This window comes from Typha angustifolia, chromosome 15 (assembly GCF_048772165.1).
Source record: "Typha angustifolia cultivar Huaian chromosome 15, ASM4877216v1, whole genome shotgun sequence".
NCBI classification, from domain to species: Eukaryota; Viridiplantae; Streptophyta; class Magnoliopsida; order Poales; family Typhaceae; genus Typha; species Typha angustifolia.
The window spans coordinates 20,446,972-20,460,273 of NC_133253.1; the positions used below are offsets into that span (position 1 = coordinate 20,446,972).

Below are 13,302 nucleotides of genomic sequence, written 5' to 3' on the forward strand. Positions count from 1 at the left end.
TGAGCTGTCATCGGATAGCATCCTGCTCATATTCCAGTGTACAACAAAACAATTCATAACTCAATCGTCAACTCAGAAACATATTAATTCAAAATCCTTATTCTTCACAAATTGCAGTGTACGTGACATTAGAAGTTGGCCTTTTATCATCCAACCTGCCCGATGTACTTCGAGTGCATCACCACAAGAAGGTTGATGAGTTGTTCCTCGATGTCTTCATCCTCGTTGTGCTTGCAAATAGTCGTCTTCCCACTGTTCGTGACAACGATGACTTCTTTTTTGTAGGTTGCCAACGCATTGGCTACGACGACATGCATCCGGTACTTCTTCAAAGCCATGTCCGCCTTCTGAAGAAGAATATTTGGATCCGTCTCCAACTGATATCCAGCAACAATGAGTTCACAAGGAAAGAAAACATTTGCATTAGAACAGATTCTATTACATCAAAATACGCCAATATTATTTAACAATTAACATGACCATTCGCAGAAAGTACAGGCTTAACTGAGATGACAGTGTAAACACAAACCGATATAGAATTCATTTTTACCATACCAAAGCTTGCAAGAAGTAATTCGTCGTTACTATTATAATCAATTCAAGTGGTTCTTTGTTACAACCGAAAGCATAAGAGTTCACTTTTACCATACCAAAGCTTACTGTCTTTTTTCACTAATCTAACACGTCAGCTCTTAGATTCACAAGAACCAAAGCTATTTTGCACAGAAACTAGGTTACAAGCTTCCCCCGACATACCACTAGAGGATGGAGCCAAAGCTCACAAAGGAAGGCTTTTCTTGCCAGCTGTTCTTCATACGAAGTTCAAAATATGATCTGTTCATCGTATGGTATCCATGCTACACATTATTTCTTTCTTCTCATTTTCATTTTCTAGATTGACATCCTGACCGTGTTAACTAATTCTAAACTACAGAATTATGTGGTGGGGACCACCATCTATCTTCAGTTTTTGTCTAATACAAAGAAGACTAACCTTGAACGATATGCAGAATGCCGAGGGAGCCCATTCTTTCCTCAGCACTGAGAGCATTTTAGGAACTTGATTGAGTCTCATGTCCAGAGGGCCACCTGCGGACTCGATCTTATGTTTTGCCTGTCCAATAATATACAAATGCATATAAGCAAGCTACAACTAGAATTCATGCAGTCTATACTTACGGTATGGATTTGATAGGGAAGAGGGAAGAGAGATTAAGTTTCCTCATTAATATGCTCAACTTCTGAGCATGTCCAAACTCCAGAAACATGATAAAACATGAAGTCTGGAAACAAGCTAAAGTTTGGAAGTTGCACTTCGAAGAACTTTAGCACATTTCTACCACTTCACTATGTAAGAAACTAAGAGTCTGAACTCTGACGTAAAAGAAGATGGCCTCCTTCATAAAAATATTTGACTCTGTTATAGTGGCCTACATCAACCATCCTGTCAATTTTGTTGCTCAAAGCAAATTTACATGTTACTTATAAGAGCTCGTGCAGTCATCTTTTCAGAAAGATGTTTATGTGTCTTCACTAAATGAAAACTCAAGGCTAACATAATTTACTCCAAATGTCACTTAGGCCTCATACTGATCTTAAATTTTCATCTCTCAGATTGGAAAGCTAAAACATGAAGCTTCAAATCCTTCGAACTTACTGTTATCTATATTCTCACTAAATCATCAGTGTCACAATGTTTTGTATGGTCTGGTCTAATAGTTTCATACCCGCTAAATATCTTCTACAATATAGAACTCACTACAAGAAAATGGGTGATAAAAGACTAAAGAGAACATTTGAGTTCATCTGAAAAATGATGAATGCATAAGATACTTCCTCAAACATACCATGCTCTCCCATGGAACATAGAAATCTGAAACTGCAGCAGCAAGATAAAACATCCCATGTTGCCCAAAAGAACTCATGGATGTAGCCACCATTTGTAATATCTGTTGACAAAAATTAATGACCAGAGATAAATTTAAGTGCTTACACAAAGGTAGCAATAAGTTTATTAAATATAAAATAAATACAGATTTCTTGTTGTAAATTGCAATGGGTCCAATATTAGATGTCAAAACAAATATGGTCTATCTTACATGGATGAAGACAAAGCATCTATGAGAGGTTTTCCAATTAAGCTCTGGTAAATGATCCTAGACTGCATTTGAGAGGTTCTAACTACTGATTTTCTTTTTCATGAAGTTCAACAGCAGGAAGGAAGAGAGGTCGACCCCTGTTTGGGTTGTTTGAATGCAAGTAGCTTAATGGAGGTATCCCTAGCGCAGTATGAAAAATGTGTTAACATGACCTATTCACTCCTGTTATCTAATGAACCACACATATGTAAATTGATAATCGTGAACCGTAATTTCAAATTGGACATGCCCACAGTTGTTCTCATTGTAATCTCTAGCCCAACTAGACTTGGCATTTGTGATTATGTGTGCATGAGTGTGAAACTATATGTTCTTATCAATTCTCGATCAAGTTTTGCATCTTTATCCAATCAATAATATTTTTACTTATATTCTCGTTGCAAGGAAGCTCTTGAGTCTTGAGATTCAACTAACAGTATGTTTTCTCAACAATATTCTAACATTTGTCACTTTGCAGTAAAGTACAAATATCTAGAACATATAATAAGAAAAATATTTGAGTAGCTCCTAAAAGAAACTACTAGAGTTTATTTTCCTTCCTACTGCAATCAACCATTGTAAATAATCAAAAAATTACTCCTAGTAATATCGCCATAGAAGTTTATTCCTAGGAGGTATAATATGCAATACCTGAAGATATTCAAAAATAGTCGTAAATGGGAGTTTTAGCAAAAGGCCTTCTTCAACTGCCTGCAATAAATGATTAGTCTACATCAACTGATCTTTTTCTTAATTGAATTCCTACCTATCTATAAAGGACCAAAGTACATTAACGAAATCAAACTCTGAGAGTGAACTACATAGTGTATTGTAATATAGCCTATACCTTACGGTAATCCCTGATTGCCTTCTTGACCACTGTAGCATGCGACTCCGACACTGGTGTTATACAAGGTAATCCAGTGAGAAAAGATCTTCTACAAACAATAAAATAGAGCTTAGAGAGACTAAACAGCCTAGAATACAGATGTATACTTAGCATGTATATGTAGTACATATAATTCTAGATTTCATATTTTTCATGATTAGGCTACTGCATTTTATCATAATCTTAGAATTGAACAATGAAGAGGGAAGCAAGACCTTACAATAGTTTCGCCGTGCTACCTAAATAGAGCCCTGGTAACGGAATTTTGTTAGTCGAAACTCTTATAATATTTTTGTGCTCAATGTTTTCCTAAAGAATTACTCATAAAAACCTCCTTTTCTATTTCCTGGCTAATGTTTGTACATTTATTCTCAAAATCTAATGTGTCTTTCTAGCACTCTGCACCAAGGATGGTTGTGACTATGGTATAACACAGCATGTCCCGTACCATGCGTGGCACTTGCTGTTCTGCTGCAAGAGTAGAGAGGCTCCACCCTGTCCCATACAAGAGAGGGAGAGAAAAAAGTGAAAGAGAAAGGGAGAGGAAAACTACCATGCCGCCTCCTCCAAGTATCATCATTGCCCTCCTTTCTCTCCTCATCGGTGCCATAGGTGGAGGTAGAGACCAAAGAAAACGATGGGAAATGGTAAAGGGTCAACTAATTAAAAGGATATGCAATGCAGATCATTTTATCTCGACCAGTTAAGAGCTTTTAAAAGCTCACATCTTCAACCTCCGTTAGGGCATGCAAGAGAGAGACAGGAGGGTGGCAACGGTGACAAGGAGAGAGGAGGGTGGCGACGACAACGTGAGAGGAGGGCAATGGTTTAGCAGTGACTCTCTCCATCGCCACTCGCATCCTCTGATCACTCCGCTTGATGTTAAGCGGTGAGAGGAGGGGTGTTGTGCGGCCCTTCTCGTGCCACATGCTAATACTGTGCCAACACACCCATTCTTGCTCTGCACTGTTATACTCTTGCAGCTTACATCATGGTGGCAACATGATAAATGAAAAGATAGAAATAGACAACATCTCATATGACATCCAAATTCAGCTTAATTAGCAATGAAAATATGATTCCTAACTTACAAATTATTATGTGCAATATGAGGTAAGAGCAGTAGCAAAAAATTTCCACTTCTCCAACGTAACTATTGTACAGATGCATATGAATAGTCAATTATTTGACAGACCTTGAATTGTTGATTCCTCATCGAGCTTGAAAAACTCAAGAAATGAATCTTCTGGAAGATATCGACAATAAGGTTGACAACTTCCACTGAAAAACAGAAAAGATAATATCTTTTAACTCCATCACTATCAGTGTCAAATCAAAACAAGACGACAATGAACTCTAAAGACAGCAATCCAATGAACCAACTTGAGGAGAGATGAAGACAATGTGAACAAAGCACAAACTTAAAAGAAAGTAATTTTCTAGGTGATGAACAAGAACACAATGTGAACAAAACCTAACCGTCGATAAACAAAGATAACAGTGTATCCAGCCTTTATGAAGTACCTATAAAACCACATCAATTGGTTGTGTAAGAGGTTGCAATCGCATGGAGATATATCAAAACTAAGGATACTAAAAGTAAATATACTCCGTAGATGCAGCTCCCCTGTGACCTGAGCTGAAATTATCAATATATCGCACACATCGTTGCTCCAAGGGGACAGTTGTTCCTCCAGAAGTCACACAGACAACCCCGACAGGTCTCCCACTCTCTGGGTAATATCACAGTTAATAAACTACATATGTGAATTAAATAAATTTAAGAATCAATAACTGAATAACGACAATATCAAGTTGTTGATAACAAACTAAATGGACACCCAATTGCCTGAGGATCGAGAGTTTCGCTCAATGAATTCTTTCAACCTCTCTGAGATGAGATCGCCATTTCGAAGAGGCGGGGCAGAGTCAAAGAAGGACTTCACGTCTGATCTTTGCAGAGCTGCTGACTCATTGCTTGAATCCATGAGCCCTATCCAAAGAAATCAAATAGTTGTATTAGAGTGAGAATGACATGGCATAGATTTGACAGATTTTCAATAAAAAAAGAACCCTTTTCCTACATTAACAGATTAAACTAGAAGCAAAGAGGCCATCACAAGCCATGCTGCACAAGACAAAGATCAAGAAAATCCCAAAGGAAAGAAACCATCAAGAATTTCCTTAAAACCAGTTCTTTCTCCAGACCAAGACTCAAGAATCTACGTATTTTTATAAACCTCAGGTGTAATTCCATTCCCAGTTAAACTTTCAATCATTTCACTAGAAGATAGCCATTAAAAACAGCACAAAATTCCTATCTTAAAATATAAGAAATAATAATGAAAGAATAAAATGCTACCTCCCAATTAACTGATCACAACCTATCACTACATTCCTTTTCTCAACCCTCAACATAAAAAATCCAATAACAGAACACACTCCACAGAAAGAGAGAATTGAATCTCGCGATGAAATGGTCGGTGCACACAACTCTCACATTCTCGAGCAATGCAAGCAAAGGCTTCTTGCTTATGGAGTCTTTAGAGTGGGATATGGCGGTGGAGATTTTTGGGGCAGGAGTAGAGCAGGAGAAATAAGAGGATTTGGGTCATGAACCATGAGGGATGAGATGAGTAGGTACTAGGGGTGAAAACATGTTAGATACGGATCAGGTAGTACTCAACACACATCTAATTCATATTTTTGCTCCGGATACAGATTCGGATATGAATATTAAGCGGTTAGCAAATTTTAAACCATATCCTAATTAAACTGAATATGGATACAGATCAGATCTTATCTTGAATACAAACTGGATCTTTTAATAACATCTATAGCATAAAAGAGTGCAGGAACAAAACAATAGTATTTACCAAAACAAGTAAATGGTGAACAAGAACAAGAAACCACTATCAAATAGTGAACAAAAACAAGAAAACGCTACTTAGAGACGGGTGCATTGCAAGATTCTGCTTTGGCTCTAAAACTTGATGACTACCGACTTCCTCCATTGGACTTTTCATGGAGCAATCACTGACAGATATCAGAGAGGGAGTAGAAGCTCTTCAGCTCGCAAAATTTGGAATGAGTCAGATCTTATGTACCATTTTACAATTCATTATTGACTACTGGTGGGCTCAAGAATAGTCAGATCTTGTTGTATAAAATAAAACTTCTCACTCTTTTCCAGAAACATGTATTTACATAATTGTCCTCTTTGGTATTCTTGTACAAAAATTCCTCCTCCTATAGGATGTTGAGACAAGTCCAGACATTGCTTCTAGAGGTTAAATTCTAATCAAGTTTTAGAACTTGATTATGGAAACTGGTGACCTAACCAAAAGGACAACAAATGAAATTCTTTGAGCTGTTCACTTCAGTCAATATGAGAGTAATTCATTGAGCTCTTAACTTTAGTCAATCTGAGAATCTCAAGAAGATAAGCAATGCCATGCAGTAATATACTTACTTTGTTGACCTCCTATTTCCAAGCATGCAATCCTCAATAGATGAGCAACTATATATATCCAGAATTATTTTAGCATAATACTGGTTACCCATAATCCCTAAATCTTATTTGCCAATCTTGTTATGTTGCCCAACCTCATCTTTTACACTCCCTTAAGCAGTAATCAGATCATACTCTGCTACTATGATCTATGGATTTATGAATATCCCATTAAAATTTAGATTTAATAATAATGCTAATATCAGATCCATATCTGCAATCTACCTAACATAGCATATCGCTAAGCAATCCAGATTCCAAGAATATCCTTAAAAAGTAAGATATAAGGCACGAACTAGAGAAATTTCCCTTGATAATCGCATTGTTTTGGTTGTAAAATGGTTATCCATTCATACTAAAAAAGATAAAAGAATACTTTCACAAGAGAACCAACATAGAGTTTTTGTAATTCATCTACAGCTCAGATAGAGAAGATTCTTCATCGTGCAAATAGGAATAATCATCACCCTATGCCGAGATGTTCAACATGAATTTTTCATTCTACAGCTTCCAATTGGAAACTCATGTGCCCAAACAGGACAATGATACCGGTGAATTTAGTGTTCTGTTATGTCTCATACAACGATGACATTCATTTTTCTACAGATCCAGAGGTTTCCCCATCTAGAGTTCTTCGCAAAAGATGAACACATAAACCTGAGGAAAAGCAAAAGACGGGCAAGGTAAAGGAAAGGTTCGCTATTACTCACCTACTCGTAAACAAGGAAATAATTAAATCCTCCTCTTTTCCCCACCCAAACGAACAAAACCCACTTCAGAGATCATCAAATATCAAAGAAAATTCGACCAAGAAAGGTTTTAAAACATAAGAACAAAACAATCAAGGACAGAAACAAGAAGATCAAATGTTCCCGAAGCCAGCGCACAGAACACAGAGCATAGAGCTTAGAGAGGATCGTAAAATGGAAAATAAGAAATGTTATTGGGGAGAAGAAGAACACCTTTTAGAACGAAGCAAGACACGTACGAGAGCGATGGAGGCGGTGGGAGAGAGCGCGAGAGAGAAGGGTAGGTAAAGGGCTTCGCGATGGCGGCAGGCGGCGGCGGCGGGAGATTGGTCGGGTTAGTTGCTAACGGGTTCGGGTACACGGGTTGGGATTACTACTTGATACTTACGAACTAGTCATTTGCAGTATGCAAGTAAACGGATATTCGCTATCCATAACTATATCCGTATCTGAGTTCAGACTTTTTCTTACACCACTATCTGTATTCGGCACGAAAAGCAATTTTGCATCGCATCTGATCCGATACGGATATGGATATAAATACGGACGCAGGTCCAACAAATGGATTACATCTGTCGATTCCACTCTCTTACTCGCCTATTGACTGCAACATGAAGTTGACTATTTTTTCCTATATGTTTATTAATTAATTTCATATTTATAGATGCGTACATTTTTTTTAATGCATGAATTATTTGACATCCAATTTATATTCCTTTTTAATATTAAGATAAGCTGTATTTCTATTAGCTCTTGCTATGTACGATTGTATATTTAGTACTTAAATATAGTTCCAAGAGGAGCCGCATAGAGTTTTCGTTCCTGTTGGTTAAATTTATAATAGACCTTCTAAACTATGATTTAGTATTTGTTTGAAAGAAAGAAAAATGTGATATTAAGGTCTCTCGAATATTATAATGTCTATAGGGATTACATGGGAATTTGATAGAGATTAAGAGCTAGAGAAATTGGGAGCTATTACTTGAAATTTGGGCATGAGATTGAGGAGAGAAGTTAAAAGGGAGAGGAAAATGTTTAGAGAAAAAGTGAGAGAAAAGAATTCACAGAGATTAGAAAAGAATGAGTATTAATGTTTTAAGAAAACAATTTCGAAAGAAAGAGAGCAATTTCTACACCAAATCCAGTTTTTGAACTGAAAAATAAGTTATATAGGATCATAATTGGTCTAAGTATAATTTAGCCAATCCAGTTTTTAGTCCTAAATTAGCATATAGCTAGATTACAGAAGAACCTCCCTAACAAATGGGCATCACTTTTTTCTCTGAGAAACATTACTTTCTTTGATGAAAAGAATAGAATAGAATATAAATGAAATAAATTCATTACAATAGACGTCCTTTTATGACTCATCAACTATGGACAAACCCGTCAACCCCATAGCTCTTCACACTTGGTTCAATATCCTACTCTTAATTCGAATGCGATCTCGAAATCCATATCATGAAGTGAGATTCTGACTAAGCTTGTCATGGATAAATTGGACCGTAATTTAAACATCAAAGAAATTTTGATAAGTTCTCAGGCCCACAATATCTACTTGAAGAACAGAGATCTTGTAGCAGCTTCACAATTAAATCTGCAGAGGTGACAAAGGTAGGCAAGCATTGAAGGCTTGAAGCACCCTATCAGTGTTTCAATGGGCTTCATTGAATCCAAGAGCTAGCTCTTACTCTCAACCCCATTAACTCCACCACCTCTATCTGCTAAACCCAACTAAGAGATAAGCAACTAAATGCACGTGAAACCCCTTCACTACTCCAGTTGAAGCTCCTTTCAAATGATAACAATAACTGCCTCCTCTCTCTCCTCATGACTACCACTCTCAGGGCCAGCCATGAGGCAGTCTCTTACAAATGACACCCATAAATGAAGGCCCTGCCATGGGATCAGTAGCCTAAGTCTCCCTCCATCTCTCTTTCTCGCTCTCTAACTCCTCTGCATTCTCTGACTTTGTTTTTATAATTTTCCTCCTTATTTTTAGAGGGTCAGAAGGATTCATGTGAAATTTTGGAGCAGATGCGTCGAGAATCATGTGAACCGCATCAAAGATCCTCCGCGCAGTTCATTTATGACATACTTCCCATGGATTCTTAATAAATGGCGGCAGTGGATGCTACGCTTCCTTGTGCCCTGTGCTTCTTTTTGAATGCTAAAAACTTGTCGCCTCTTCCCTCCCTTTTAGTGACTAACTGTTCTTTTGGGTAGACCACACTTCTGGAGTTGAAGGTTGCCGAGACTAATGAAGAGCTGGACCAGTCATAGAGTGGGCAACATAGTTCTTCTAGCCATTCTCGTGTTGCTTCCTATAATGAGTGAAGGCCTCAGATCAATCCCCAGTAAGTTTGCTTAATTACATTGCCTTCGTCGTCCCAGTGTGGCATTAATCTGATTGAGTCTTTTTGGGTAGATGATACGATGGACTTGAATGGCAAAGACAGCTTGAGAGATGATAAAGAACAAGTGATGTCTAAGGTATGACTCCGTCTATCGGATTTCTTTCACGAGAGAATATATGTTAGATGATTGCATTTTCCTATGAAGCTAAACATTCTTCAAGGTCAAAACTATTCATTAACTATAAGTGAGTTGCTCTGAAAACCGACTCTTAAGGCAATCTCACAGATCAGAAGCAACAAGAATAACAACATAAATGCCCATTTGATGTTATATTTGGTTCTTGAACAGGAGGGAGGTGACGAAGATCTAAAAGAATACTATGCAACTGGTTCGAGCTTGCCTGACTGTTCCCATGCCTGTGGGCCGTGCTTTCCATGCAAGAGGGTCATGGTGAGCTTCAAGTGCTCCGTCGCGGAGTCCTGCCCCGTCGTCTACCGGTGCATGTGCAATGGGAGATATTATCACGTGCCTTCTAATTGATGCAACTCTTATCCTACGTAAACCTTGGAAAAGTATACATGACACGGATAATTTTTTGAGTTCTTTGTCTAGCTGTAAGCTTGTTACCGTTTAGATCGAGGACTTATCTGTTGGGCTGTTGAGACCAAGCTTCTTGAATGAGACAAGTCGTCAATGTTTCAGGATGTGTCGTTGAGGATTTGTAAATGATGAGCGACAAAGATGTGTGTTTGAGGACATTAACAAGCTATACATTGTCCGTGTACCTTTCTCCTTCAAGTATTCAATCAAAATGATCAGTGCTAGTACTAGTGATATTATGTGTCAATGGTATATCCTAACCGTCCAGTTAAGAATATATATATATATTTCGCTATCTGGTAATTAATGGTTGCATCAACATTGCAGGGTTCTCAAGTAAGTACTATAGTGAGTCTGAACCCGCAAACGTCTCACGTAGGACTTCTGTTCTCATCTTATATAACACTAATTCAAACTTCCAATACATTAGTTTAACTGAACTATTCTTTTGTCGGGAATTCCAGTTTATCAAGTAAAACTCAATAGAATAAAATTTCTTGAATCAGTGATCCATGTCTTATTTAAGATATGCTTTCACCAGATTGAACGGTCTTCGAAGCTGCATCTTTGTTTGAATTTTTCTATTTAGAATCTCAACCTTCGTCACAAGGGACTACAAGTTTTCCAAACTCCTCTTTCCTATTTGCTTTGAAGTTTTCTTAGACTGAAATTTCCTCTCCCTAACACATTTTCCACATCTTAAAACCATTCTTACCAGATGATGCAATGGATATTATGATGTCAAAAGACTTGCAATGTATAGTCTCTGCTATGCAGGACATAGAATAAAGCCCTTACTTTAGTTGGTTGAGTTTATCACATACAAAAGATAAATACAACAAGAAATAAAAAATGAAATATACTTGGTCGTCGAAGATTTCAGCATCTTGCTTGAGCACATACATAAGGCCTGCCCATCATATCTGCAGCATTTGACACAGGATTGAAAATTTTATTACTCCACCCATAATAGCATGCTCATTATGAAATAAGAACAGTTTCAGATTGGAAAAGAGAATACAACCAGGCCAAGAGAGTTTCCAATTACACTACTATTGAATATGCAATTATGAGACAGTGGACGTTCTTCTCTCTAGACACTTCAATGTGGTCTACATAAAATGTCTTTAAGATTGGAAGATGATCCTAATTCATGGACTTTTACTTGGGAAATTAAAATCACCCACCACAACTGAATTGCATTTTTGTTGGTTAGACTAATTTGTTCGCCAACTAATCATCGCTCAAGTAAAAGTTTCCTTGTGAAGATTTGAGGTTAAATAGAACCAAGCCTATTCATAGAATCTTACGGCATGATGGTGGAGGAAGTAAACAGACATATATTCAATAATAGGGATATTTTTACCTTAGATCCTGCATGATTTTTATCAAATTCCTGTACACTCTGCCAGCTCTAGTAGCATATTCCTCTTTCAGTAGAATGGCTCTAATTTGTTTGGTTCATGAATACATCTTCTCTGTTTGTTAGCTCGAAAAGCTTGTGCTTCAATTATAAACGACTTTAAAGCTTTCATCTAAGTGTTATATAGGTATATCTTTATGTAAACTAATATTTGAACTGAAGTCATTAAAATTTTATTTCTCTTTTTATCTTAGCATGAAATAGATTTACTTTATTTTTCTATGCTTTCCAATAATCCAGTGCTCTGACATGATTATACACAAGGAATAAAGGAGCCAATGCTGCTGGATTACCAAAATGTAATCTTTAGCTTTTATTCACTGATAACCCCACAGAATCACAACATCGCAATACAATTTACTCGAGTACACAAAATATATTCAGATAAACTAATGGCATCCAAAAAACCATAATTTTAACAAGTATTCAAGGTTACTGACCTCGGGAATCACACGAGAGCAATGGAGGAGAAATCGAGCTGCGATGCGATCTCATCGAGCTGCTTCTTAACGCTCATGTCAACAAGCTTCGATCCAGAGTTGCCGTAGCGAATGGTGAACCCAGCAATTAAAGACGGGTCGATCACGGTCTTAATCCTCACATTCTTCGCCCCCGTGAGCCTTTGCACGGCCTGCGCGATCTGCACCAAATCCTGCGACTCCAACTTCACCACCGACGTCACCGTCGCCACCTCCGTCCCCGTCATGCGGTTATAGCACTGCTCGAACTCCTTCACGATCTCCGTCACGACGTCGATGCGCCGGGTGTCCACTAAGATGTTGAGGAAGTTGACGACATGGGGTTGGAGTTCCGAGGACTTGCCAATCTCGTCGATGAGTTCTAGCTTCTGCTGTGGGGTGATGGTGGGGTTGGCGAAGAAGGATTGGACCGATTTGTCGGCGAAGACGTTGTCGATCTTCTCCAAGTCGGAGATGGTGGTTTCTAATGTTCCGTTGGACTTGCAGACGTCGGCAAGGGCGGAGGCGTATCTGGAGGCGGCGGTGTCCATCATGGTAGCGCCACCGCGGGCGCGGCGTCGGGGACGGAGCTTGAGGGAGGGGAGGCGGCGGAGGGAAAAGGAGATGGAGGATGGAGAGGAGGATTTGGGGAGGATGGAAAGAGGAGAGAGGCGGAGAGAAGCCATGGTTGGAGCTTTCTTTGCCTTCACCTACTGGAGGAGATGGGAGAGGGCGAGTATAGTGAAGATTGAACGGATGAGATATGGTGGGTTGTGATCGGACAGTTAAGGCGAGGGGGTTTATCTTTTGTTGGATGTGAAGAGGAATGGTGGCCTTAGCCCTTACCTCTTGTGGATTAGCTCGACATGTGGTCGAGAGGTAGAGTTGCATTACGATGCTTACCCCCTGAAATGTTGCCAAGGAGATTTTATATATATATATATATATATATATTCATGTAAACCAAAAATTGCATATGCACTAATAAGAGAAAACCGGCACACTGTTATAAAAGTATGTGTAGGTGTAGAAAATACCAATCCTTTTTTGAAAAAAATTAATACAAATGCCCCCAAAAGTCATATACACATTATAAACGACTGGAAGCATTTCCCAAAATAAAACAAAAGAATGCACTCATCCAAAACGTCCATTCGATTCATTATCAAAATGACG

The 13,302-nt window shown here is 38.3% G+C and overlaps 3 protein-coding genes across 4 annotated transcripts; 1 reads left to right on the forward strand and 2 right to left on the reverse strand.

Annotated features, from left to right (window-relative positions):
- Window positions 1-39: 39 nt before the first annotated feature.
- Window positions 40-7,750, reverse strand: LOC140777582 (phosphopantothenate--cysteine ligase 2-like). 2 transcript variants are annotated; one of them, XM_073121792.1, is made up of 10 exons: window positions 7,501-7,750; window positions 4,877-5,020; window positions 4,637-4,760; window positions 4,507-4,551; window positions 4,223-4,308; window positions 2,986-3,038; window positions 2,790-2,849; window positions 1,848-1,949; window positions 995-1,114; window positions 40-377 (listed from the first exon to the last, which is right to left on the reverse strand). In XM_073121792.1, exons 2-10 carry the CDS (start codon window positions 5,013-5,015, stop codon window positions 147-149), a joined length of 960 nt encoding a protein of 319 aa, XP_072977893.1. In that variant the 5' UTR covers window positions 5,016-5,020; window positions 7,501-7,750; the 3' UTR covers window positions 40-146. The 2 variants fall into 2 exon arrangements, with proteins under 2 accessions (XP_072977893.1, XP_072977894.1); XM_073121793.1 differs by lacking the exon at window positions 7,501-7,750 and adding an exon at window positions 7,249-7,443.
- A 1,714-nt stretch (window positions 7,751-9,464) lies between these two features.
- Window positions 9,465-10,431, forward strand: LOC140779408 (protein EPIDERMAL PATTERNING FACTOR 2-like). The gene is made up of 3 exons (XM_073124450.1): window positions 9,465-9,644; window positions 9,716-9,780; window positions 9,994-10,431. Exons 1-3 carry the CDS (start codon window positions 9,548-9,550, stop codon window positions 10,183-10,185), a joined length of 354 nt encoding a protein of 117 aa, XP_072980551.1. The 5' UTR covers window positions 9,465-9,547; the 3' UTR covers window positions 10,186-10,431.
- A 555-nt stretch (window positions 10,432-10,986) lies between these two features.
- LOC140777462 (ATP synthase delta chain, chloroplastic) lies at window positions 10,987-12,812 on the reverse strand. The gene is made up of 2 exons (XM_073121597.1): window positions 12,109-12,812; window positions 10,987-11,168 (listed from the first exon to the last, which is right to left on the reverse strand). The coding sequence occupies exon 1, from the start codon at window positions 12,810-12,812 to the stop codon at window positions 12,117-12,119; it is 696 nt and encodes a 231-aa protein (XP_072977698.1). The 3' UTR covers window positions 10,987-11,168; window positions 12,109-12,116.
- Between the last annotated feature and the right edge of the window lie 490 nt (window positions 12,813-13,302).

Excerpts from the sequence above, each read along its gene's own strand:
- LOC140777582 (XM_073121792.1), bottom strand. The coding sequence starts at position 5,015 with ATGGATTCAAGCAATGAGTCAGCAGCTCTGCAAAGATCAGACGTGAAG. Across the intron at positions 1,115-1,847 it reads ATGTTCCATGGGAGAGCATG|GCAAAACATAAGATCGAGTC; the intron begins GTATGTTTGAGG and ends ATTATTGGACAG. Across the intron at positions 378-994 it reads CATTCTGCATATCGTTCAAG|TTGGAGACGGATCCAAATAT; the intron begins GTTAGTCTTCTT and ends GCTGGATATCAG.
- LOC140779408 (XM_073124450.1), top strand. The coding sequence starts at position 9,548 with ATGAAGAGCTGGACCAGTCATAGAGTGGGCAACATAGTTCTTCTAGCC. Across the intron at positions 9,645-9,715 it reads AGGCCTCAGATCAATCCCCA|ATGATACGATGGACTTGAAT; the intron begins GTAAGTTTGCTT and ends CTTTTTGGGTAG. Across the intron at positions 9,781-9,993 it reads AAGAACAAGTGATGTCTAAG|GAGGGAGGTGACGAAGATCT; the intron begins GTATGACTCCGT and ends GTTCTTGAACAG.
- LOC140777462 (XM_073121597.1), bottom strand. The coding sequence starts at position 12,812 with ATGGCTTCTCTCCGCCTCTCTCCTCTTTCCATCCTCCCCAAATCCTCC.